This window comes from Mus pahari, chromosome 4, assembly GCF_900095145.1.
Source record: "Mus pahari chromosome 4, PAHARI_EIJ_v1.1, whole genome shotgun sequence".
Classification (NCBI taxonomy): domain Eukaryota; kingdom Metazoa; phylum Chordata; class Mammalia; order Rodentia; family Muridae; genus Mus; species Mus pahari.
The window spans coordinates 111,876,037-111,902,647 of NC_034593.1; the positions used below are offsets into that span (position 1 = coordinate 111,876,037).

Here is a 26,611-nt window from a genome sequence, read left to right on the forward strand (position 1 = left end):
TCACACCATCTGTTTGAAAGCTGTTAGCTTTTTTAAATCCAGGCTCAATTTAAATCTTAAATGGCCCTAACTCAAAGGTTACTTTATACATTCACTTTTGTAACTCTGTAAAAATAGTATAGTCATTTCCAAATCAAACTATACAAAGCCAGCTTAGCAAAACATGAAGTAAAATGGTTCATAAACCACCATAAAGCCAGATGTTTACAGATAGGTTACCACAGAACCCGAGAGATGTGGCTGTGGGTGAGCTCTGTGGTCCTTGACACTGGCCACCGTCTCTGCTCTAGCAGAGATTCTTCGGTTCTGTTTCCTAGGGTTCCTATTACGATTCTGGCTCTCAATCACAGTAGCCTTTGAAACTAAGCAATTGAACTCTTTGGCCACAAATCAATGTGTTTACTTGATGGGATTGAGAGTGACAAAGGAAGATTCTGGGGGCCTGCTGTGGGCTCTTGAATGTGTGGTCCAGAGTACCTGCAAGAGGACGTGTGTTTCCTTTGTTGCTGCTGAGGAGAAGGGAAGGCAGAGAGAGAATATGTTTTGAGGTTCGGACAGGGTTGCTGAGCGCCCTCCTCTCCAGCTTTCATACCTGAGACTGAAGGTGACTGGAATCTATGGAAGATGCAGGTAGGGTCTGGCCTGGTGGCGATGCAAGACTGGGATGCATTTCAGGAATTCTTTTGGGATTTGGAAATCCCAGTTACAGTTACATGTGTGTCTGTGGTAACACGGGTGGATGACAAAAGAGCGAGGGAGACCATCAGCTGGGGAGAGAATGATGCACAAAGAACTGTGTTAAATCAGACTCTGCCTGTAACACAGAAGGCAGAACCCAAGTTGAGGCCCTCAGTCCATGCTCCAATTACACAAATGCCATTTTACTTTCTCAGAAAGGTATGTTTAAAAACTGAAGCTATGAAATCCAGATGTGGGTTTTTTCCCCCTATGGGTAATTCTACTCTGTGCATCCGTTTTATAAATTTAAGGAAGCCACAGAAAAGCTTTAGTTCCTCTTTGGGACAGGAATCTGGAAGACAGGCCTGATGCCCAAGGCTTTGTTCTCTGAAGCTCAGTTTCAACAATCCTCTTAACTCATTGTCTTTACATGCATGATGTGTACATGTGTGTGTATGTATATATGTGATGTATGGTATATGTATTCATCTGTGTGCTTGTATGAGTGTGTGCACATGTATGTATGTGGTGATATGTGTGTATTCATGTATGTACTTGCACGGGTGTGTGTATGTGATAGGCAATGTGTGTGTGCATGTGTATGTGTATGTGATATCCCTATACATGTGTGTCTGCATGTGATGTGTGCATGCATGTGTGTGTATGTGATGTCTGTATTCATGTGTGTGCCTGCGTGTGGTATGTGTATGTATGTATGCTGCACATGTGTGTGTGCATGTGTGTATGTACGTGGTGTGTGGTATGTAGTGTTTGTGGTATGGTATGTGTGTGTGGGGGTATTGAAGATGTATACTATAGCCTATAGGACAGCCTAGATTTTTAGGAAGTGTAGCATCTATGATTATAAACTAGAGGCAGAAGAGGAGAATGGGGTCCTTCCACTTTGTTTGAGACGTGGTCTCTTGTTTTCCCCTGCTTACTGCTGGCCAAGGAGCTGGAACTAGAGATTTTCCTGTCTTTATCATCCATTGGCCTATGGATTTCAGATGGGCACTACCCTGTCACATAGGGATGCACACCCACATCCTCATGCTTGTGGGAGTGGTTTAAGCACTTTGTTCATTGAGCAGTCTCCTCACAGGTTAACTTAGTTCTTTCTCATTATCTCCCTGTTTGCAAGATGCATATGAGATGTGTGGTGGTTGGTTGTATAGTTTCTTTTTTTTTTTTTAAGGAAGTATGGCATCCATGGTTGTAAAATGGAGGGAGATGAGGAGACTGGGGTCCAAGAAATCCAGTCTGAAGGCCAAGACAACCTCTTCCTGCGCCATCACAAATTGCCCAAGCTGGATCAGACAGCTGGAAAAGAAAAACCCTGACCTGGATTAGAACTGTTTTCTACTGTGTCAGAAATCTGTGATTGACAGGCTCTGTCAGCTCCTACCACACAAACAGGAAGTGGCCAACCCCAGGTGCAAATTAGTTTACTCTCTTCCACAAGTACACTTTAAACTATGCTTTGGGGGCCAGAAAAACATTAGTGAAGAAATCAGAACATTAACTAAACCATCCTGAATTAAAAACTTTGAATAAAGATTTGACAAATGGGGCTGCAGAGATGGCTCAGTGGTTAAGAGCACCGACTGCTCTTCCAGAGGTCCAGAGTTCAATTCCCAGCAACCACATGGTGTCTCACAACCATCTGTAATGGAATCCAATGCCCACTTTTGGTGTGTCTGAAGAGAGTGACAGTGTGCTCACATACATTAAATAAATTGGATTGGAAGGGAATGTGGACAGGGTGAGGGGACAGTGGGGTTGGGTAGAGGGGAACCTGATCTGGTATTGGGTGAGAGAAAAGGGAGGAAGCTCTGAGGGCCAACAGAAAGAATGTAAACAGGCAACCACAGGAAATAGGAGATAGGAGATTGAGGGGACCCCCCCCCCCAGAATCCCAGAATGCACCAGAGACCTGGGAGGTGAGAGACACTCAGGACTCAAAGGGAAGGGACCTTAGATGAAATACCCAACAGTAGGGAGAGGGAACTTGTAGAGCCCACCTCCAGCAGGAAGACAGGACATCAAGTGAGGGATGGGGTTGCCATCCTACAGTCATACCTCTGACCCATAATTTTTTGTCTGAAAGAATTACAGAGATGGAAATGGAGAGGAGCCTGAGGAAAAGAAGGTCCAGCGACAGGCCCAAAGTGGGATCCAGCTCAAGGGGAGGTCCCAAGGCCTGACACTATTTCTGAGGCTATGGAATGCTCACAAAAAGGGATCTATCATGACTGCCCTCTGAAAGAGTCAGATGTAGATATTTGCACCCAATCAATGGACAGAAGCAGCTGACCCCTGTTATTGAATAGGGGAGGCTGAAAGAAGCTGAGGAGAAGGGCGATTCTGTAGGAGGACCAGCAGTCTTGATTAATCTGGATCCCTGAGATCTTTCAAACACTGGACCACCAAACAGACAGCATACACCAGCTTATATGAGGCCCCTAACACACATACAGCAGAGGATTTCAGGTCTTTGTTCATTCAGAGATGATGCATCTAACCCTCAAGAGACTAGAGGCCCCAGGGAGTTTAGAGGTCAGGTGGGGTGGGGGTTGGGGCATCCATGTGGAGATGGGGTGGGGTGGGAAGGAGTTATGGGATGGGATATGGAGCAGTTGGAGGGCGGGGAATGGAATATGGAGTGTAAAAAATGAATTACAAATAACATTTTAAAAAACTGACAAACGCATTCATTCTTGGGTTTCTGACAGTTATTTTACACAATGAAATGATTCCTAAAATATTAAATGAAGTTGCATTATCTAAAGCCATGTGTGAGTATCCCTTCCAGTTTCTGATTTAAACCTAGATTTTAACAAAGGTCATTTAAATTTTGTTCAAGTTTTCTTCAGATTGTACCACATTAGAGAACAGAGTCCCTTCATCGCTGAAACATCATCACCCCAGAGAGCAAGCTTGTCAGCTTCATCCCCTAATTCCTGTTTCTTCTTTCACTTAGTGGCATGGACAAGAGCAATGGGCAACCCTAAGCCTTCAGCCCCAGGTAATTCTTAAAGTCCTAAACCTAGAGGCTTCGGGGTGGCACAGGGGGATGTTGGAAGTGGTGCACTGAACAATCAGAGAAACTAATAACATCCCCACAGGTAGAGTCCACTTTTATTGAAGCTAGCTGGAGGAAGCTAGCTCTTGCCTGGGGCAGCAAATCAAGAGGCTTAATTCAAGTCCCAACCCTGTGGGCAGGAGGCAGGTGCTGCAGGGACACAACTTCTGTGGAGGCTGGAGATCAGGATGAATCCCTATTAAAACCTAACAACTGGTGTCCAGGGCATCTGGTGGAAAGTGGGAGGCAGGAAGGAGAAAGGTTCAGGTTCCTTTTGCTGGATCTGCTCAGGCATTTAATTTCCTCTAACGTTCGTAGGAACACGGTGTGAAGCTTGGGATCGCAAGCCCAGCGAGTCCTTAAAGGACTCAGCTCTGCCAAGTGGTTTTAACACTCCTAGTGGGTTCTCATAACTTCAATCCTGAGAAACGCCAAGGCAGAGAGGTGCATCTAATTCTATCCACATTTCTCCAGAGATTGCAAAACACAGACAGAACGACCGAGAACGGGAGGGACGGGTGCCAGGCGGGAGCCGCCAGACAGGGCTGTGGTGGTGCCTGTTGGCACCGGCAGCCTAGACCTTCCCCCGCGTTGGCACTGAGAGCCCGCGCCTCAGGCTGACAGCCTAGGGTGGGGTGGAGGTCGGGCTCGGGGCGACAGAGCTCCTGGCTCTCATAGCCTCTGGCGCTCCAGCCTTTGCTTCGCGGGGCTGACCCTTTGGGTCCCGGTGTGATCCTCCAGTCGCCCCCGGGGCTGGGACAGCAGGGCGGCGGCGCGAGCGTGGGAGGGGGCTCTAGGATTCTGCCGGCCCCGCCCCGCCCCCTCCGCGGGGACCCGGAGCCCAGCATGGACCACACTCGGCGTCGCAGCCATGGCGCTCGCCCGCTGCGTGCTGGCTGTGATTTTAGGGGCACTGACTGTAGTGGCCCGCGCTGATCCCGTCTCGCGCTCGCCCCTGCACCGCCCGCATCCGTCCCCACCGCGTTCCCAACACGCGCACTACCTTCCCAGCTCGCGGCGGCCACCCAGGACCCCGCGCTTCCCGCTCCCGCCGCGGATCCCCGCTGCCCAGCGCCCGCAGGTCCTCAGCACCCGGCACACGCCCCCGACGATTCCACGCCGCTGCGGGGCAGGAGAGCCGTGGGGCAATGCCACCAACCTCGGCGTCCCGTGTCTACACTGGGACGAGGTGCCGCCCTTCCTGGAGCGGTCGCCCCCGGCCAGTTGGGCAGAGCTGCGAGGGCAGCCGCACAACTTCTGCCGGAGTCCGGATGGCTCCGGCAGACCTTGGTGCTTCTATCGGAATGCCCAGGGCAAAGTAGACTGGGGCTACTGCGATTGTGGTCAAGGTGAGTGGCATCCGGGCAGAAGTGACAGCTGGGGACTGGCACAGAGGCAGCCTGACTCTGGGACCGTACCTGTGTACCTGGAGACAAGGGGTTGAGGGTTTGCATTGTGGTGTGGTGGTGGGATGGGAAGCCGGATAACTAATAAAGTGCATTCATTTGTACAGTAAGTGTCAGTGTCAGTCAGGAAAGCATGCATCTTGTGAGGATTGCATGGGGACAGTAGCTGCATAGGGTTCTCAACTCTAGCGCCTAGAGAAGGTCAGTCCGGTCAACGTGAGTGTGAGTGTGTGTGTGTGTGTGTGTGTCCCATTGGCAGGATTTGTGCATGATGGTGGGTGTCTGTTGTCCATGTGTATCGCCTACCCTTGCTGAGGCACCCTGTATACAAAGGAGGAAAGGTAAAGTAAAACATACATTTGCTGGCCACTAGTTTGGGAAGGGGAATTATTAAATGTAAGATGAATCCCAGCACAAACGTTCTTACCTCTATGGACCCGGATTTGGAAAAAGTGCTGTGAAATGTTTGTCTCGCTGCCATTGTTGACTTTAAAGCATGACAAAACTCTCAGACCAAAATACAAAGACAGTTATGTTCCGCGGGCGCCCTATGGTAAATACCACCAGGGAGTGACGAACAAAGAAAAGGAGGGGGCAGAACAAGGACTGCTTAGTAACCTAGGAGGCAGCCAGAGTCAAGTGAACTCATCAGCAAAACCACTGCTTAACCCATGAGCGGCATTTATGGAAGATTGGAATTCAGAGTCGACTTCAGCAAAGAAAATTACTAGGGCATCTTAAGTTTGTGGCAGCAAAAGCCTCATATTAATAACTTGAATGAAAAATAAATCTGTCATCCACACTACTTTACTCTGAATTGCTGGGGTTTGCATTTTATATTAAGGTTTTAGCTTTTCTCATGTAACAATTCGGAAAGGAAAACAAAATATTTGACTATCTCCTAACAGACCAAAACTTGGGCTGCTTTCCATGACCCTGTACAGCAGGAGTTTTACAAATTTCCCAAAGTGTATCCTTCCGGCCTTTGACTGTAACCTTTTACAATGTCATTCGTTTCTCGAAGACATTTTATTTATCTCTGCCTTCAATTGAGTTAGTGCCTCAAGTTAAAGGAAAGGGATGCGAAGGTTAAGATCAATTATTCTTCATCCTGGAGAATGACATCATCGCTGTACTCATGTTTCACAGACAGAATGCCAATGTGGCTGTAAAAAAAAAAAAAAAAAAAAAAAAAAACAGAGATGATGTCAAGCCAAGAGCTCCGCTGTTACCTCATTTACTTTAAGATCATTTTTAATAAAAAAAAAAAATCTTGTGTCTAGCAATCATTGGCAGCTTTTTATTATTATTCTTAGTTTTATAGATAGATAGGATAAAGAATTATCAGGAAATTAATACGTAAGGAACAACAGTGTGTTTTCCCTTTAAAACATAGTAGAAAGCAGTTCAAAGTTAAACCATTATGACGATCTCATTCTCTTTCCAAAGGACAAGTAACCTTTAGTTTTGTATTCCCATGAAGAAACTAGTTTGTCTTTGAATTCCTTACCATCCCCTCTTCGGAGAGAAATTAATGTTTTTCGATGCCTTTAGGTTCATAGCTGGTTTTCCTCAAATGTGGTTGTGTTTAGGTAACAGAATATACAAGGAACAGAAGAAACTACACAAGATGAGCAACAAAGGAAAGAGATTGCCTTTGTAATTCCTGAATTGTTCTTACAGGACCAAGCCTTGGTAGGCAAAGCCTTGAGCTCTGTCACTCACTCATGCAGGTCCGGCTAGCTATCTCCATGCTTCTAAGATAGTGCACACACTCTGAATCTTATGGTTTTCTCATTCCCACACACTCCAGCTAGGGGCTTAGGCTAGAACACTGTATGCTAATGAAAGAGCATTGAATTGTTCTTTAGAAAACATTGCTATTGCTCAAACATGGTAACTGTTGACTGTTAAAGCTTTTGGTATCGTCCCATAAAGAAAAGCAGGGTGTTTCTAAAGAATGCTTCTTTGTTTGTTTGAGTATAGAGATGCTGTGTCTTTAAATTTATGTGCATGTGCATATGTGTGTATGTGTGTACTTGTGTGTGTGTGTGCATGCATGTGCTCACATATGTGTGTATACCCTATGTGCCCTTCATTTAAAGCCTAGGGAGAGTAACTGGGTGTCCTCACTCTGCCTATTCCTTTGAGGTGAGGTCTCTACCTGAGACTTCCTCTTATCTCTGCCCTCCTTGGAGTTGCTTTACAGACATGGGCAGGGTGCCCCACTTGTTATGTGGGTGCTGGGATCCATACTGCAGTTATGATTACAAAGTCAGCACTCTTAGCTGCTAAGGCACCTCTCCAGCCCCATAAAAAAATCAGTTTTTGAGCAAATTAATTAAAAAAAATCAAGCTCTGGGCATGTATTCAGAATGACCTTGTGTAGTTATTACAGCGAGGACTCACTCAACACCCACCTTATGCTGGATGCTGGACTAAGAATTTTATGTTTGCTTTATTTATTTATTTTTTCATAGACATTACTATAAAGGAGCCCCTATATATTTCTGTTAGAAATCCTAAAGGCATATTGCCAGGAGAGCAGATGAACATAGGCAAGGATGTGTGCACAGATGTGTACATTTTCACTTCACAGCTCATTGTCCTCTATTTCTTTATTTGTATGCAATGTAGAAATATTGTGCACTGTTGCATCACTCCCTTGTTAGTTTGTGGGCTAGCTGAAAGGGCAGAAAGGCGGAAGAGGAATTATGTTTACCATGAGAACAAAGCACATTATTTCCAGTCTCTTATGCTTTAAAGGTATGGCTTTTTTTTTTCTTTACAGAAAACTGGAGCAAAAGAAAAGAATAATATATAGAAACGTGATCCCTCTTTTAAAACTCAAACTGGGGTCAGAGTAGAGTTTCAGGCCCCACACAGAGAAGTGAGAAAGTAGGGTCCTCCTCCATGATACTGAAAGAATGGGGTAGACTTCTCAGGTGAGCAGGGTGTGGACAGTCCGTTAGCTCATGTACCAGAGCAGGAAATGTAATTCTTTGCCTCTGTCTCCAAGGAACTTATGTAGTAGTAATAAAACATCTTTTTTTTTTTTTAAAGTGGGATGCCTGTGTCAGTCCAGGGAGTTAGTGCTCATAGGGAACATTAAACTCCGCCCAAAGAGGCCTGGCATGAGGGTCCACCAGGTAAAACTATCCGCCATCAAGTCTGATGACCTGAGTTTGATCTCTGGGACTCACATTGGGACTCACATGATACAAGGAGAAAACTGACTTCTTCGAGTTTTTCTTCTGACCTCCATGTGTGGACCACGGAGTGTGCCCCTGTCTTACTTAGTCACTGTTCTATTGCCATGAAGGAATACCAGAGCCAAAGCAGCTCTTCTAAAAGAGAGCACTTAACTGTGGCCTTGCTTACAGTTTCAGAGGTTAGTTCACATCACCATGGTGGGGAACATGAAGGCATGTAGGCAGACATAGTAGTGGAGAATTCTACATCTTGATCAGTAGGCAGATGTATGCATATATGAAAAACTATCTTTTATTTACTAGACATAATTGTCATATTGGAGACTTACATCTGAATAAGTGAATCATTTCTAGCTCTTTCTGAACTCTGCCTGTCTGGTTCAACTCAGCTGTTCTGGCCAAGATGCCTCTCCAAGCTGACTGATTCAATCTGACTTTTCTCCACTTCTGCCTGAATTGCTCTGCTTGACCTAATATTAACTTTGACAATATATTTTAATCTTCTGGTTCCTTCTTATTCTCTGGCTTCAACTGCCTTTGCTGAGCCACACCACAGGAACCTGACAAACTGAACAGAACTCAGGAACAAACTCAACTGCACTGCACAAAATGCACTGACTGAACTGACTCAACTCATCTCTCTTCCTGCGCCACTCTTAAGTAGCCTCTCTTTCCTTTCCTCATGAGAGCTGGGCGTATCCCATCCATGACTTAGTCTGTGAAATCTTTCTCTGATTCATCACTTTGTCAGCCCCTTAATGAGACATCACTTCCAAACAAGGCTGCTTCCTTCTACAAACTAACTTTACCTTCATTGTTTGGGAGTAAAGGTTCATACTAAAGGTGTGTCTGCATTCCAGCTAGATCACATAGACCTAGAAGGTCTTTGGATGTGATTCCTTGCTAGAGCAGCCATGTTGCTGAGACATATCTATATCTATATCTATATCTATATCTATATCTATATCTATATCTATATCTATATCTATATCTCATCTACATTTATATCATATCATATCTATCTATCTATCTATCTATCTATCTATCTATCTATCTATCTATCTATCCTGGGCTTGGCTTTTGAAACCTCAAAGCCCATCCCCAGTGACACAGTTCCATCAGCAGGGCCACACCTTTTGATCCTTTTAATCCTTTCAAGTAGTGCCACTCTCTGGTCACTAAGCATTCAAATATACCAGCCTATGGAAGACATTCTTATCCAAACCATCACAGCCCCACTTTCAAATAAATAAATGCGGAAATTTTTTCTAAAAATTCACCATTCACCTAGAGACTTATCAGAATGCTTGGGATCCAGCTTCAGGGTCCTAGTTCCCACATCCAGGTCAGGAGTGACAAGGTGCCTTTCTAAGGGACAGGTGAAGTGAGCAGATGCTGTTTAGGTGACTCTTTTAAAAGTCTAAAAACAAAATCCCAAACCCAAACCCAAACCAACCAACCAAACAAACAAACCTATGGGAAAGCATTGGGGCCTTGCAAAAACGTGTAGTTAAGGGCAATGATGTCAACCACCCTGTGACCTTTACCTTGCTAGGCCGTAGCCTCAGAGCAGATGTGAGGCGTGCCAACATCAGTTTCCTGTGTGGTCTTATAGAATAGCATCATTGGCATTTATCTGGCCAGTGTGTGGTGATAAACAGCATAGTTTACCAGAATATCCATTCAAACTGAGTGGGAAGCCTCTCTCATATTTCCACATGCAGCTGACTGCTTCCTTTCAATGAGACCGTGCTTCCTGACTCTGAGTGGCAATCATTTTTCACATTTTTCAAGTTGTCAAAGCAGAAGGGGGCAACTTGCTTGGCTCTGCCCTGAGATTTCTCCCATTGTAGCAAGCCTCAGGTGGAAGATGGCTGATGAGTAACCCAGGTAGAATAATGATAAAGGGATCCGGTCAATGTGAGAAAAGGAAAGGTTTGCCTAAGCAAACCTTTTCACAGGCTTTAGTCCATGGTCCATTTGGCTCCATTGTTCTGAGGGCTCCTCGGAGGAAGAGCTTCATGGTGGGGTGCTAATGAGCATCGCTGCTCATGACTTCTCAGTCGGGAAACAGGGACTGGAGTTCCAATTCCTCTTCAAGTGCATACCCACAATTACCTACCTTCCTCTGATAAAGGGCTCCCAATAGGAGTGTAGGCTGGTGGCCAAACCTTAGCACTTGGCTTTTGGGCAACACTTAGAAATCCCAAGTCATAATAGAGTGGGTTCCAGATCCAGCCTTTAATCATCTCTTGTTAATCTGCTCCTAAGTAACCCAAAGTCACCCCAAGGCTCTTAGTTAAAATAGATATGCTGGACATGTGGGTTAAATACTGTTGTTTATAGGCATTCCTTTTGGAAGGCCACATGCTGTTTGAAGTGAAAGTCAATTAAAGTGTTAACTGAGTCAGATATAGTGGTTCATGCCTATAATCTCTGTCCTCAGGAGTCTGAAGTAGGAACATTATCTATGAGTTCAAAGATGGCAAGGGCTGCGTAGTTCCAGGCTAGCTTAGGCTATGAAATGCTGTCTCAAAAAAAAAAAAAAAAAAAAAAAAAGAAAAAGAAAAAGTAAAAGAAAAAGAAAAAGAAAAAAGTGATAAAACCCCACTCCTGTTTGCCCTTTAATCCTGCATCTTCATTCTAATTCTATGTGGCAAGTATTTAAGAATGTTTATTAGCAAAACCAGATTCACTACATTTCCTACCTTAGAGGAACTCAATCTGGCTGCTACCTTAGAGATTTTATTTAACTTTCAATTTCCCTGACACCCATTCAATATATACTATTGCCTGTGAAAAGGATCTTAAAACAAAGCCAAAATGCTTTCTCCTCCTACCGAGGTATAAATATCATTCATTTCCATAAGTCAAGGAATCCGGGAAGAAATAAAGAACCGGAACCAAATAGATCAGTCGGCTTTATGTGGTAAATCCATCTCTTTCCCAAATAAAACAAATAAGAAGATAAGCCAACTGGCTTAATTGGTTACCAAGATGCACACTCATTTAAAGAGAGAACAATCAGCAAAAAATAAAAACCCCTGGAGCTTTTAGAACTACTAGAGAAGGTAATCTTTATAACATGCAGTAATCACACTTCTGAAACAGTCTGGTTCAGAACAAAAAAATGTTGCGTTAACCACACCAATCTTTTTTCATTTATTATTGAGCTTCATGGGTATATAAAACAATTGAGTTTAGTTGTTCCTGTTATTCTAGTGGAATAAGATGAATGCCTGCCGGCAATACCAAGCTACTACTGTTCATGTCCTTGACAAGAGTATTCTTAAAGCACAGAAAGTTCAGCATAACAACTCCTCAAAAGAATAAGAGAGACTCCATTACACTTTGGAGATGTTAATGTGTCTATGACATTGCATCAACTATACTGCTATGTCCTATACCAAATGTAACACTGGGAAGTATATTACATATAGCTTTTGTCTTCATTATGAATGATGAAAAATGACATGATCTGAAAACAACTGAATTGGAGGATGGTCATTGACTTTTTCAGGTGCAGTAAAGGACACTCATTTAACTTGGATATTGTGTTCTCAACCTTTGCTGGTCTTAGCTATTAGCATTCTCAGCTGTACCTTAAGTCTGTTTTTAACATTGTGGAACAGTAAATTTACATCACATCATCCCAGGTAAAAATGAAGTCAGATCATCTTTTAATGTCAGCACATTTCCCTGAACTAACATTCAGCTTAACTCACAGTTTCCATTAGTTCCCATCTATAATTCATGGTAATTATTCATTTATTATTCATGTAGCTACCTTTAGTAACAGTAAAAATATGAGTTGATCTAATTCAGTGTGAGAAAACATGTGAGTTCTGGGTGAAAAACCAATTTTAGTCATTGATGTTATGCTTATTGATTTATAAATCTCATAAACTATTCTTTAGACGTTTCCTGTGACATCTTATGAAAGAGGGTAGTTTAACCATAGTCAAGCTCTGACTAACTTATAGTATTACAATATTAATTTAGCCCTAGCAGAACAATTCAGGTTTTTTGTCACCAAACCATTTACCCACAAGCAAGGCTTACACAGCACTGACGGATGAAGGGAAAACTAACAGATAAGCCTCCAACCAGTCTCCCAGGAAGAGTCTAGTCATCCAAACAATGGTGAAGCCAGAGAGGCTGACTGCCACACTGCTAGCAAATCCATAAGTACTTCAAGCTGAAAGGTTTGAAACAGAATGGCTCCGATCAAAGTGTTGGTTGGGCCAATTAGCCCTTGATGGTGAAAGGGAAGGGCTTGTTGCAGGTTGACTGTGAGGTTCTCCAAGCTCCTGCTTGTATGACGCCAGGACTCACACCATAGAGGGACTGTGTGGGTGTCTTTCTGTCTGCCCTTCCCCTTCATGAAGTAGCAATGTCACTCTAGGGCCCACTGTCATGACCTTGTCTTTCTTGACCACCTACAAAGACCCTGTGTACAAAAAGACTACATTCAGGGAATTAGCACTTCAACATCTTTTGGGGAGACACAGTTCAAAAACAGCCTTAAAGGTGAAAAAGACTGAACCTCATCAGGGAGATTTTAATAATACCAGCCATTCTGAGTGTGTGGAGAGTGACAAAATGGGTAAAGGTACCTCTTCCTCCACACCCTCTGTTGGGGACTTTTTTTTTTTTTTTTTTTTAGATTTGATATTTTTCTTTTAAACTTAACAAACTTGATTGCAAAAAACAAACAAACAAAACCCCTTGGAAGTAAGAATTCTGTAGCAATTCAGTGAACTTCATGTAGTTAGAATGGGCAATCTGAAACAGCGACCCTTCAGACCGGGTTTACACCTTTGTTATGGAATATGTTTTTATGTACTTACCACTAAAAAAAAAAAAAAATTCCAAAGCAGAGTAGGAGGTAGAAAACTTAGCTTTGTAACTGATTGCCTAACTCATGTTTGTTACCCGCATTCTGTCCATCACCCCCTATATTGAGATTTTTTTCTGCTCTCTTGTTTACATGCTATGCCTGAATGTGCTTTTGTTTGCATATGTACACATATTGTTGGCCACTAGGTTCTGCATATGAGGAAGAGCATGTGGGACTCTACTTCCCACAAAGCTCTCCATGGGGCCAATTTCTGTAACATGAACCCTGGAATCTTTTCTGTTCTCTTTCCTTTATAAAGCTGAACATACATCTACACAAAAGAAGAATATGATCTAAAATGACAGTAAGTTAAATATTTTTGCCAAAAAATTAAGAAAGAAGAATGCTCGGTATTATTGTGTAATAGGGCTTTTTTTTGGTTTTGGTGTCAGTCCACAGGGATACAGTTTTACACATCCTGCTGCATATATCTATAATGGCGGACATAGTTGCCCTCAGACCTCTGCTCGGAATAGAAACGTTTTAATGATCAGAGTAGTGAAATTTTTAAATGCAAGTATTTAGAAAATAATATTATGCAAAATTTCCCTTGTGCGATTTATGTAGGCTCAGTTCTATTGGAATATGGTCCAGCAAAATTAGCTGCCAGTCTGAGAAACATTTCAGAAGTAGTAAGGTGGAGGGCTGTAGGGGGTGGGGGGGAGGGACAGACTGCTTTTGATGAAATAGAGTTGTGGCAATTAAAAAGTATTTGCTTTGGGAGGCAGAGGCAGGTGGATTTCTGAGTTCGAGGCCAGCCTGGTCTACAGAGTGAGTTCTATGATAGCCAGAGCTATACAGAGAAACCCTGTCTCGAAAAACCAAAAAAAAAAAAAAAAAAAAGTATTTGCTAAGGAAAAAATTTAGTTTGAAGTTTATGTGGTACTACAGTACACACAGCAGGAGCTCGTAGTCAACCTGGCTGTGAACTATGACTGGGCTGCCTTTTAATCTTTCTTATATTGAGCTAAGCTATTGCTCTTTCTCATTTATAATTGTGTACCTACAGTTTGTACAAATGTGTGCATACATGCATACATATAGACACATCGTATCCACAGCCCTACTGAAAATCCATACGTCCATTAGGACAAAGTCACTCCTGCTGGAGGATCCTGACCAAGCCACTCTTCTCCCTTCTCAGTGGACAGAAAGCCTGAGGCTGTGTCTACGCATCTGCCTGACTAGAATGGTGATCACTGGCATGCTACAGCGCATGTGCAAACCCCCAATGTCTTAAAGGGAGATTCTTGTAGGGTCTTTGCCTAGGTTTGGAGGCCAGGAGAAAGTGCTGGGCAGGAGTTCAGGGCACAGAAACTGTGTTGTTGGATACAGCTTCTCCCATCCACAGATTAAGGAAATCAGTATAGTTCTTCCTATCGCAACCACTTTAAACATCCTAGGATAGTAAGAATAAACTGTTACCTGACCGAGAACTCATTTGTGGGTGACATGCAAACTGGCATCTCAGAATTACCTACCAGTGTGTATGAATTTGTTAAAAGAATATTGGACAAGCGCTCCTCATCTCTTGTCACATCACAGAGCGAAGTGACTCCAGTCTCTTGCCGTGTGGTTTAGGCTTGAGAAGGTATGGCTCAGTAAAATCTTGGCTTGGAAGCTGTTCCCAAAGCTTGTGAATGCTATGGTTTTCCATGTCTCATCTCTAAATGTCCTTGTTATTTAGGCGACAAGTTGTTAGGCACTATTCTTTAAATTACTTCTCTTGCTTTTTCAAAGTATAATATAATTAAATCATCTCTCCCTTCCCTTTTCTCTCTCCTACACCCCACCTTGCTTCTTTCAAATGAGTGGCTTCTTTTTTCACTAATTGTTGTTACATACATACATGTATAAATATTCCTAATTAATTAAATAAATCTGCTCAGTCAGTGTGTAACTTGTACGTAGGTTTTCAGAGCTAAACGTGTGGCACTGGGTAACCAATTGGCATACCTTTCCCTGGAGAAGACTGTTTTTCCTGGGTAGGCATTAAGTCTCCCTGTGGTTTGTTTGCATGATCAAGTATGGTTGTAGTGTTTTTGTTATTAGAACATTATTCTATCTCTATTGAAATGAATAATTTGGTGGTAGAGGTGGTAATTAATACAGACAATATATCAATTTAAATGAAATTTCAAGTAGCATTTGAGAAGAATAAGTGGATTATTAAATTGGAACAAATTGTTGGAAACTTAAAATTAAAAAAAAGCAAATTGCTGGTGTTTGTGGTATGCATAAAATTATATCTACCTGTAGAATATTTTGTAATTTAAAATAACCTTGAAGTATTCAAACCCCTCAGACATATTTCTTTAACTTTTTATTTGGTGTACATATTTGGTGGGTATGCAAATTATCTAAGAATTTTTTAATGGGACTTACTTTTTCTTTTTAATTTCTTAAACTACAAAATAAAGGCCGTCTCTTTGATCTCTCTCTCCTCTCTTCCCTACTCTCTTACTCTCCCTGTGACGTATATGTGTGTATGTGTGCATTTGCCTGTGTCTACACATCTGGAAGACAGAGGTCAACTTTGAGTGTCTCCACCTTTTTTCAACATTTACTTATTTTTGTTTTGTTTGTATGTGAGTTTTGCCTGCATGTATGTATATATGTGCTCCACGTAGGGTGTCTGGTATATGTGGAGGCCAGAAAAGTGTGTTAGATCTCCTGGAATTGGAGTTAAGGATGTTTTCACCATACAGGTGATGATAACCACTTCAGGTGTTCTGCAAGAGTAGCAAGTACTCTTAACTGATGTGTGTATGTGTTTGTGTGTGTGTGTCTGTGTGTGTGTGTGTCTGTGTGTGTGTGTGTCTGTGTGTGTCTGTGTGTCTGTGTGTGTGTGTCTGTGTATTTCCTTGAGAATATCATATATTGTACTTTAGCTATATCTATTCCCTCACTCTCTTCCTTCAATTTCTTCTAGACTCCTTTCTCCCCAATATGTCCTTCTCCAAACTTTATTCTCTTTATTTGTGTCTCTGTCTCTGTGTGTGCGTGTGTGTATGTGTATGTATGTGTGTGTGTACCACACTAAAGTATGTCAGCACTCCCAAGTGCACAAGGATGTGGCATTAGCACCAGCCACTGAAGCACGAACAGTCTACCAGTGACCACATCCTGTTTTGATCAAAGAAAGAATATAAACTGGGGCTAGAGAGATGGCTCAGTAGTTTGGAGCACTGACTGCTCTTCCAGAGGTCATTAGTTCAATTCCCAGCAACCACATGTTGGCTCATAACCATCTGTAATGGAAATCGTGCCCTCTTCTGGTATGTCTGAAGAGAGCAACAGTGTGCTCATATACATAAAATAAATAAATCTCAAAAAAATATAAACTATCACCCAGCAAACAAAAACCAGAAAAGCCAATATTACTGTCCATATCATCCTTTAGTGTCCTGCCCTTTTAAGCACAAGATATTCTTAATAAAAGCAGAGCAACCCAGATTACTGGTTGTGAAGACAACTGGTAATATTGCTTATTGTTTGACTGATGGATGCTGTAGCATGAATAAAGTTATAGATATTACCATGTTAACCAATTAAGTGCTAGGTAATTTTTTTGTTTGTTTGTTTTTTTCGAGACAGGCTTTCTCTGTGTAGCCCTGGCTGTCCTGGAACTCACTTTGTAGACCAGGCCGACCTCGAACTCAGAAATCCACCTGCCTCTGCCTCTCAAGTGCTGGGATTAAAGGCGTGCGCCACCATGCCCGGATATATACTCTTTCTTTCTTTCTTTCTTTCTTTCTTTCTTTCTTTCTTTCTTTCTTTCTTTCTTTCTTTCTTTCTTTCTTTCTTTCTTTCTTTTTGTTTGTTAGGTATTTTTAAATTACAATCCAGCTGCACCTTTAATGTGTATATTAAAGTAGATCCCATCTGCATGCTATTATTTTATGAATGAGTTTCAAGGTCTTGCTGACACATATTTTAAAAGTCTAACATTGAATGGTGGAGTTGGAAGAAATCTTCAAATATCTAAGCTTTTCTTTAAGTGTCTCTCTTCTCACTGGTTGGCAGAGCTTAGAGTCACTTGCAGCTCAGCGTGGTATTTAGTGAAGGCCAGACTCCAACCTAAGCCTCACTTGGCCAGGTGACAGAATTCTTGCACAAAAACATCTGGACTTCTATTTTATATCTGCAAATTGACCATTTTCTTTTTGGTCATGTCTTAGATAACAAAACCCAATACAAGCAGCTCTTCAAGTCTGAGGGCTTCTGAGGGCTGGGGAGGTGACAGAGCTGCTAGAGCACTTGTCACTATTGCCAAGGTCTGGGTTTCAGTTCCTAGAACTCACTTTGTGAACAGCCATTTGCAACTATAAATACAGGGGGTAAGGGTGATTTTTGTGATCTCCATACTCTGGGTGCATATACATACATGCAAGCAAAACATTTTGTGCACAAAATAAATATTTAAAATGTTAAAATGTTAAAGGTTTCTGATTTGATCTTTTGATTTCCTTGATCTATACCTATTCAAAAGTGTGATGTGTGTATATGTTGTTCTACTGTTTCTTTTTCCCCTTCCAAACCCATCTTTTGAGCTTCTTCCATTTATAAAAACCCAAAGACTTTGATAGATTTGTTTCTTACATTTGATAAAGCTAACATCTGCCTTTGGATTTTCAGAAGAAACAAAATAACAAACCAAACCTCATTATCTGGACTGGGCCATATTCCCATTTATTGGAATGAAGTTTGTTGTCAAGGAGATTTGAAAACATACTGTTTTGTGAAATAGACATCTGGTGGGTGGGGTGTGACCCAAGAAGGTGGCAGCTGCTATCATGTGTAGCTTTTCCCATCCTAAAAAAAAAAAAAAAAAAAATCTTGTTCTAGTTTCACTGTGTTTTAAATATCCAGATGATAAATGTGTCTTAGTTAAACCATTTCCTTAAGTGTTTAAATGCAAATATAAGTCTGAATGGTATTCAACAATATAATTAAATACTGCTAAAAACGAATGCATAACTCTGAATTCTATTTGGTTTTCCAATATCTAATTTTATCACATTTTCCTTTTATATAACTTGGTTGTAAAAATATTATGCACTGTGTTGCACATGAAACACTTATTTTGGCAATAGGAAATAATGGAAAGTGTTCATTTTGGCTCACGGTTTCAGAAGGACATGGTGCATCATGGCAGGGGAGAAATGGCAGTAGGCAGGGAAGATATAACATTCAGAGCAAGGAGCTAGCTGGTCACTCTCATTCACACTCTGGAAGAGGATGGCAAACAGGAAGTAGGGTGGAACTACAATGTTCTAAGTCCTGCCTCCAGTGACCCACTTCCTCCAGTGAGGCTCTGTGACCTTCCCTAACAGCTGCAGGAACTGTGGACCAAGCGTGCAAACACATAAGCCTATAACAAACATGTCACACTTAGCCCATTGAGATGGGGTGTAATGGTAATATTGGCAGTTTTCTTTGGGTTGTAGATAGCATATTCCCTTCTGTTGGTTGTTGGCTTGAGTAAAGGCTCATTCCCACTTACATTCTAGGTATAAGGTGATAAGGTATAAGTATGCAAATGTTCATCTCTGAATGTGAACAATATATTTGAACATGTAACCTTCGGATTAATAGGTAAGCCGAAGCTAATGAATACGCAACATACAGCTCTTTACATTTTCTTTGGTGATAACATCAGGATCAGATATTCTAGGACCTGAAATGCTAGCTGCCAGCCCATGGCAATGTTTGAGTACAGGTCCTGGGAAAATTGGAGAGGATGATTATAAGCAAAGCAAAGCAAAACAAAACAAAACAAAACAAAACAAAACAAAAGCGTTCATCACAAGACACCCTAAGGGCTGATTTAGAGGGATTGCTGTGGACTGTCAGGAAGAGTCAGTGGTAGGGGATGGTGTAAGTGTGTTCTGACATCTGTGATCCTTTCTCCAGAACACGCGATGCCCATCAAACCTTGATATTGTCTGTATTTTTCATTTTCTTTTATTATCTCTATAAATTCCATTTTTTTTGTCCTTCTCAGTCATACCATTCCCATTTGTACTCCCTAATTTTTGCACAGTATACAAAGAAATAGATTTGCTTGTGATATTTTCACATCCTTCTCTGTTGACCTATACTTGTCAAAAAATTCTTTCCTTTCTATGCTGTCAGAATATCGGGATCTACAGGTAGACCTGGCTTTGCATGCTCAAAACTTACAAAGGATTAACTGCTCTGTCAGAGAGATGTGTCTATGGATTTTAAGTAGTATGCTGGGGCTTCGGAGTTTGTTACTTTGAGATGGAGTCTCTCCGTGTAGCACTGGTTGATCTAGAGCTCGCTGGCCTTCAGCTTGTGACAATCCTCCTACTTCTACCTCTAGAGAGCTGAGATTACAGCTTGCACCTAGAACTGGTTAGGATACTGATTTAGCTCAGATGTCTTCTTAGGGGAAGGAATGTTGATAGTTGACAACCTAATGGAGAGAGACGGGTCCTATGAAAATCAGGGGGATGCCTGCAAGTGTAAGAGAAATATTCCTTTCAAGTCTGAGGGACAGCAAAAGTAAGGATTCTGAGGTGGGAACCAATGTGGGATTTTTTGGGGGGGGAGGGCAGAGGTGGGAGGCATGAAGTCATGGCCAAGTGTATGGGCCAGAAATGGTGACAGAGGATTTTAGGGATTTATAAGGCACCAAGACTGAATGAATGTGGCCACTTGAGGAGTCCTGAACACAGGATGTGAGTGTGAACTGAACCGCACCCAATGAAGTAGATTGAACTTTGCATTAATTTCTACTAATGTAAAAGTAATTTCGTGTTGAAAACAAATACATTATAGACGTGAGAACTCTGGCTAATGATTACACATTGAAGTTGTTCAATTTAAGTTCAATGTTAATTAAGTTAAATACAAAATTAATGACTTCACCATGATCTGATGAAAGTTAACTATGTCTTAAATGACTGGAAGTTGTTCATGTATCCTTTCTGAATTCTGGAATTTAAAAAAAAAATGAATTAGGATTATTTCCTCGAAGGTGCTCCCTCTCTGAATATAATTAATTCAATTTGGGGTATTTTAATTGGTCAGGAGTCTCATAATATATATTAGATATGCATTTGTATGGACATGCCACTGGCATAGCTTAATCAATATTATTTCTGAGAATGGAAGAAAATGGAATATGTGTACTGTAATGGAAAAGTACAAAATCATGGCTTTGACGCCGCCTTTAACTTTGTGTCACACAGGCCCGGTGTTGCCCGTGATTCGCCTTGTTGGTGGCAACAGTGGGCATGAAGGTCGAGTGGAGCTTTACCACGCTGGCCAGTGGGGGACCATCTGTGATGACCAATGGGACAATGCAGATGCAGAAGTCATCTGCAGGCAGCTGGGGTTCAGGTTTGTTTTGTGTTGCTTTTGACTTATTTTATTTTCTTAATTTTTGGTGGTTACTTCCATACACCAAAGAGGGTGTCGTATGTTTAAATTGCACATTTCCTTAAACCAACAATAAAGGCTATTTTTGAATTTGGTACAAGTCCATAAACTCACTGAAGAGTGCTTACATATTCTAAAGATCTAACTTGCCTGTGTCTGAACCGCTTTCATGAGTAGCCTTTATGTAACTCACAAGTAGGCTGCTATTGTCTACCGCATTTGTTTTTTCCCCTAAGTCATTGGATGACACACTAATTGTTAGCTTACTTTAAATCTAACTTTCCCAAAGATTATCTAAACTTTAGAAGATCACTTCCTTTTTTTGTTAGTTATGTTCTGAGAACAAAGGATGTTTATTCATGTACAAAGGAAGTGATTCCCATATACAGAATGGAATGAAGTGTCTAAGGAGAACATCAGAGTGCAAACCGGCATCCACAGTCGTTTCAGGCTCGTGATTATTCTTTTCTAACATTGGTTTCTAATATTATGCTTTTCTAGCATTGGTTAACACAGTTAAAAGTTTACCTGGGATTATATGAGATATTCTAAAAGTTAATATTTTACATTGAATTATCATTATCATAATTAGCCTAATTCCTCATCGTATTCAAGTGTTTGTCATCACTCACACAGTGTCTTGTACTGATGGTTGGCCCACAGGAGGATTTAGTCCAAGATAATTTAGTGTAGCTGAACATGATGTCCCTGAAGTCATTGAGAGCCTATGACAGTCTTCTGTTTTCGTTGCTTAGGCTTCTCGCACGGACATACTAGAGAATGTCCCTTCTTCTGAGTAAGTTCCATGTATTTGCTTCTTTCATTCTTCCAGGTCCTGAAATTGGAAATGAGTCACAATGGCTCCATTAGCTCGGAGCTAGCATTCTTCTTAGGCGGCACCACAGGTGAAGGCCTACCAACTTACTCTTCACCTGGAGTCACGGCCATAGACTGCCTCTGTTTTGATTATTTGTTTGTTTTATCCCCTAATGGCAAGACTAAAATTCAACATAGAAGTGACATCTTCACTTTCTCTGTGTGACTTATTGTCTGATTTGTAGTTCATGTGTGGGAACCGAAGGAGCATAAGAGATCCTGAAATTCTGACTTTGACCTTAATCACTAGCAGTGTAGTTGGCTGCTATCATCACGTTCTTTAGGTGGGTCAGCTATAGGGCTTGTCAGTTCTTTTTAATAGAACCGTAACAAATTGTGAAATTTGAAGATCATTTTTTATTGTTTGTCTAGGTTTCAATTTCAAGGACAGTGTTATTAATGTTTCCAACTGTTGCTGTTGGAGATAAAACAGCATGGCAGCATGAACACCTGCAGGCTTCTCTAAGCCTGCTGTCCTCCTACCTCGGAGTTGTTACAAGACAGCTCTTCCGAACAGTTAGCTCCCCCATTACATGTTTTCTAATTTACAGTTGTTAGTTATGTAATAATTGTACAAGATTTATAAGCTGTCAGGGTCAATCTAACAAGGGAGTGTTAGTTTAAAAGATGCTGAACATTAAAAGTCAGCTGAGCATTTGGCGGCGAGATGTTTCAGATGCAATTTCTCTATCCAGACCTTCTTCATTTTATTTAGAACTATCTCTGGATTCTGTATTTTCAAAGCACTCTAATTAGTATAATCTGTATTTACTGAGTTGTCGATTACTTATGTTCACGATGTGCCAAGTGATTTTCAACTTGACTATGAAGAGACATATGCCTTTACCCAAGACAGAATGTTAAAGACTATGCCAATGGCATGTTGTTGTTTTCCTCGAGACAGGGTTTCTCTGTGTAACCTTGGCTGTCCTGGAACTCACTCTATAGACCAGGCTGGCCTTGTACTCAGAGATCCAATCCACCTGTCTCTGCCTTCCAATGGCTGGGATTAAAGGCATATATCACTACTGCCTGGCATTATATTGACTTTTTATTAATTAAAATTTTAAGTTTTTGAGGCTTTAATACACGAGTACACTATTTACATCATTTCCATACCTCCTTTTGCCATTCCAACTCCTGTGCCCCCAAACTCCCTCTCAAGTTCCTGATCTCTTTTAAAATTATTATCATTACATATAAACATACATACACACATGTATATACAAACTATAACCTGGTGAGTCCATTTAGTGTCGCTCATGTGTATATGTGGTTAGGACTGACTACTTCAGATCAAGTGGGTTTGTCTCTGGTGAAGACCAGATCTTCTTTTCTCAGCAGCTGGTATTTTTTAATTGCCTGTAGCTCTTCTTCTAGGAATAGAGCCTTATAAGATTTCCCCCATCTACATTGGCATGCCCACTGATGACATCATCATGCTGATCTTCTTCAGGCATCCACATTATTGAGATTTCTTGGGTATAGCTTCCCTATCTAGAAAACATGATCTCATAACAGACATTCCAGTCCTCTGACTCTTTAAATCTTTCTGCCTCATCTTCTGTGATATTCTCCAAGCCTTAGGTACAGGAGTCATGCTGTAGAGGTATCAGTTGAGGTCAGGCACCCCATAGTCGGTTGGTCTATGCATCCTTCCAGCTGTGAATTTCTGTAATTATCTTTATCTGCTGTAAAGAGAAGTTTCATTGATAAGTGGTCAGAGTTACACTTACCTGTGGGTAAGGATTTAGAATGCAGTTAGAAATTATATTGGTTTAGAGAGTGGCAGTAATAGTTTTTTTTTCTCTAGGGGTCATGACCTTACAAGTCATGGTAATTGGCTAAATATACATTATCAGACTTGAATTCCTTTCTATTCAGTAGACCTTAAGTCCAGTTAGATGATTCTTCACTATCCCCAAGAAATAAGTACCTATTGATTGCATTGTTAAGGATATTTTGCCATGCTGTTCATTGCGGTCTCTCCGTCTGGGCAGGGTATTGATTGCTTTTCTCCATTATTAGCTTACATAGCACCTTAGGATGCTGTAAGAGCTAGTCCTCCCGAGGAGGCGTCTATGTTAGCTCCAGCGCAGTTCCCCAACCTCCTCTACCAAAAGTGGGTGGTGTCTTCAGTAAAATGGTTTTACCTGGGAGGCAACCAAGAGTAATAGAAACAGCCTATGTTGTTTTGGGCATCTCTTGGATTCCCCTTGCAATTTTAATATTTACAATAAGGATTACTATAAACCACAAGGCAGATAGAAAGGCAATGTTTTGTCACTTAGAAAATGCATATTAAATTTAAATAACATATGGAATGTTAAGGATACATGGAGTTATCAAATGATAATAAAAGTTCATGTTGTAGTGTGGCACTCTTTCGTGAAATACAAATGTATTTTCACTATAAAAATACAAACTAAGACCAATAGGAACTGGTTTTTGAAAGGTAAATATGCTTCCATCTGTTTCTGAGGCTGCTGAACATTTCAGCAGTAAAGATTCAAATAGTAAGTTAATTTTGGAGAAAGGATTAAAAGAAAAAAAACTTTGCAATATTTGTCACTTGCAAGTTACGTTTAATAAAGAAAGGAATGGTTTCTTAAAAAAAAAAATAGTTCCTAAAAAGACTGTGTTGACAAATAGTCTAGAAACTGAAGAGGAGACAGAAGCACACTCCTAGGAAGCTGATGCTAATGTAGTTAAGTAAAGTCTTACTCTCTTCAGGATTAGCTCATTGCTTCCTTTCTTGATTGAAGACTGAATCTTGACATTCAAGTGTCCTGTCACTAAGCTCAAATCCTCATCTCTGTCTCTTTTATTTTGAGAAAGAAACTAACTTACCCAACCTGCCCTTGAACTCACCTTGTGGTTCAGACAGTCAGTCTTTAATTTGTAATCCTCCTGCCTCAGTCTCCCACATATCTGGGAGTGGTTTCGGAGGCTTCACTCTTTGATTGGTTGGCCCCATTTCTTTGGGACCTTCGATGAGGCAGACCATCACATTAAAACAAGCCCCTTACCTCAGGGATGGGAGCTGCAAAGTCCTCCCAAAAACTCTAGTCTACTAGCAACCCAGCTTCACAGAGTTTTTCATGACGCATTGGGCCAACCATCCAGTCCACATGCTCTTCTTCCCCCTGGCTTATACTTCCCTCAGAGCTTGTATTCAAGTGATACTATGCAAATCCTCTTCGTCCGTGCTTGCTTATTGTAAGTCTAAGTACCTTTGGGTGAAATTGTTTTTAATGATCCATGGTTGATGGCGGACGGCGTAGTTGTTTCATGCTTTATTCATGCTTTGTTCTTAGGCAGATTTCCTCTCACTTCTGCTTGCTTTGCTGAACCAGCGAAGGGAAGCTGCACGGTGCGTCGCTGGAGTGCTAGTTACAATTTCCTTTTGAGATTCTGTCATTTTGACCCTCATATTTTAATAGCCTCTGTGTGTTTTGGTAGCTGGAAAGCTTTCTAAATGCAAAAGGAATTATCGTACTTATGATACTTAAATTTGGTTAACTCAGAGTGTGGGGACCATGAAAAGAAAAAAGGGAGACCGGCAGATGCTGTACAATTAGATAACCTGGGGACGTTTATGTACTCAGTGAAATTCAGGTGGAGACATTTTCAACTTCCTTTCTGTGAATTTATATTAAAAGCATTCCCTCATGGCTTTAAAAGCACAGCTTAGCATGACATTACATTTCATTGTGCTGAAGTTCTATAATTTACATAGAAATTTAATTATTTTAAATGTATCTTTCCATTAGTGTTTTTCCCCCTTAGAGGGAGCTATAAAATGCTCCTACAGAATCCTGCTAAATAGTTAGAGTAAAAATTATTTTGTATAAGTTGCTTTTTAAATTTTTTCCTTTTTAAAAATTTCCCTCTCCATTAAAAAAAAAAATCTTACAAAATTTACAGTGAAAACTTTTCTAGATATATGGAATTGATTGACCAGAAAGGGAAGTTTGTTAACAGATGGGAAAGTTAAGCCCACTAGGAGCCATGGATTCTATCCTGTTAGGGAGAAACAGTCTTGATTCCGGGCTCCATCAATAGAAGATTTTCTTTTCACGCATGCTATACTCTGTTAAAAGGCAGAACTAACATACAGATCTGAAATAAAGAGAAGAAATAAAATGGTACTGATGATGTTTTGGCTGAACTGCGTGAGACAGAGCATCTGTCCTCAATCAAAATACCCCAGGAAGCTCTAACACACTAGATGTTCAGAGCCTGTTGGTAGCTGCCATTCAGACACAGTAGGATTCTGGGAAAGCGATTTAACTGTCAGCCTCAGTTTTCTTATCTGTAAAGTTGGTGTTGTAACCTCATGAAGTTGCAGGGAGAGATTAAATAAGTTAATATGCACAGCGCTCTTGGGCCAGGGCCAGGCAAGTCATACGGAGTCATTGCAGATCGGGAGTCACTGGTGATGGAGGGGACTGCCTTCCAGTGTAGACCCAGTACACTGATCAGTAAAATGAGTTCTTCTAGCCACAGGCCAGGTGTCACAAACTGGTATGTGCAGTTAAAGAGCCAGTCCTTTATAACCTAAAGAGTATGTGCTTATCTGGTCTACCTACCTTGTCTACTTCAAGTAGTGGCCAAGTTTGGGTCAGATGGTGATGTTTATTTGGCCTTGTCTATCTATAATGAGTCCATCCACTTTGATTAATGAAGGGAACACACTGGATAAGGGTCAGACACAGAATGAAACTAACCAGTGTTCATTGGGACTTGCTGTCACCTAGGTCAAATGGCTTCACACAAAACCAGCCAGTGCATTATCGCTATATCAGAACAGCGTCTCCCATAAGCTTTCTCTGTGATCAGGGCACGAAAGGTATGAACTCCTGGAACTTCAGCACGAAACTAGCAGGCTAGTGTGAAAATTATTTCCATAAGGGAAGGACAGAGCACACATGGCTCACTGAATTCACATAGAACTCTTTGAAGTCCTGAGTTTTGCCCTTTCCTCAGTACTGTCTGATCTTTTTAGAAGTCATACATTTCTTTGTTTTTCCCATGAAAACTAGCA

The 26,611-nt window shown here is 41.4% G+C and overlaps 1 protein-coding gene across 1 annotated transcript in view; it reads left to right on the forward strand.

Annotated features, from left to right (window-relative positions):
- The first annotated feature begins 4,387 nt into the window (after positions 1-4,387).
- The window catches only part of Prss12 (serine protease 12), a 55,402-nt gene continuing 33,178 nt past the window's right edge, over positions 4,388-26,611 (forward strand). The window contains exons 1-2 of the mRNA XM_021196101.1: positions 4,388-5,109; positions 20,499-20,649. Of these exons, the coding sequence (XP_021051760.1) occupies positions 4,632-5,109; positions 20,499-20,649 (629 nt within the window). The 5' untranslated portion in view covers positions 4,388-4,631. The remainder of the gene's footprint in view (positions 5,110-20,498; positions 20,650-26,611) is intronic.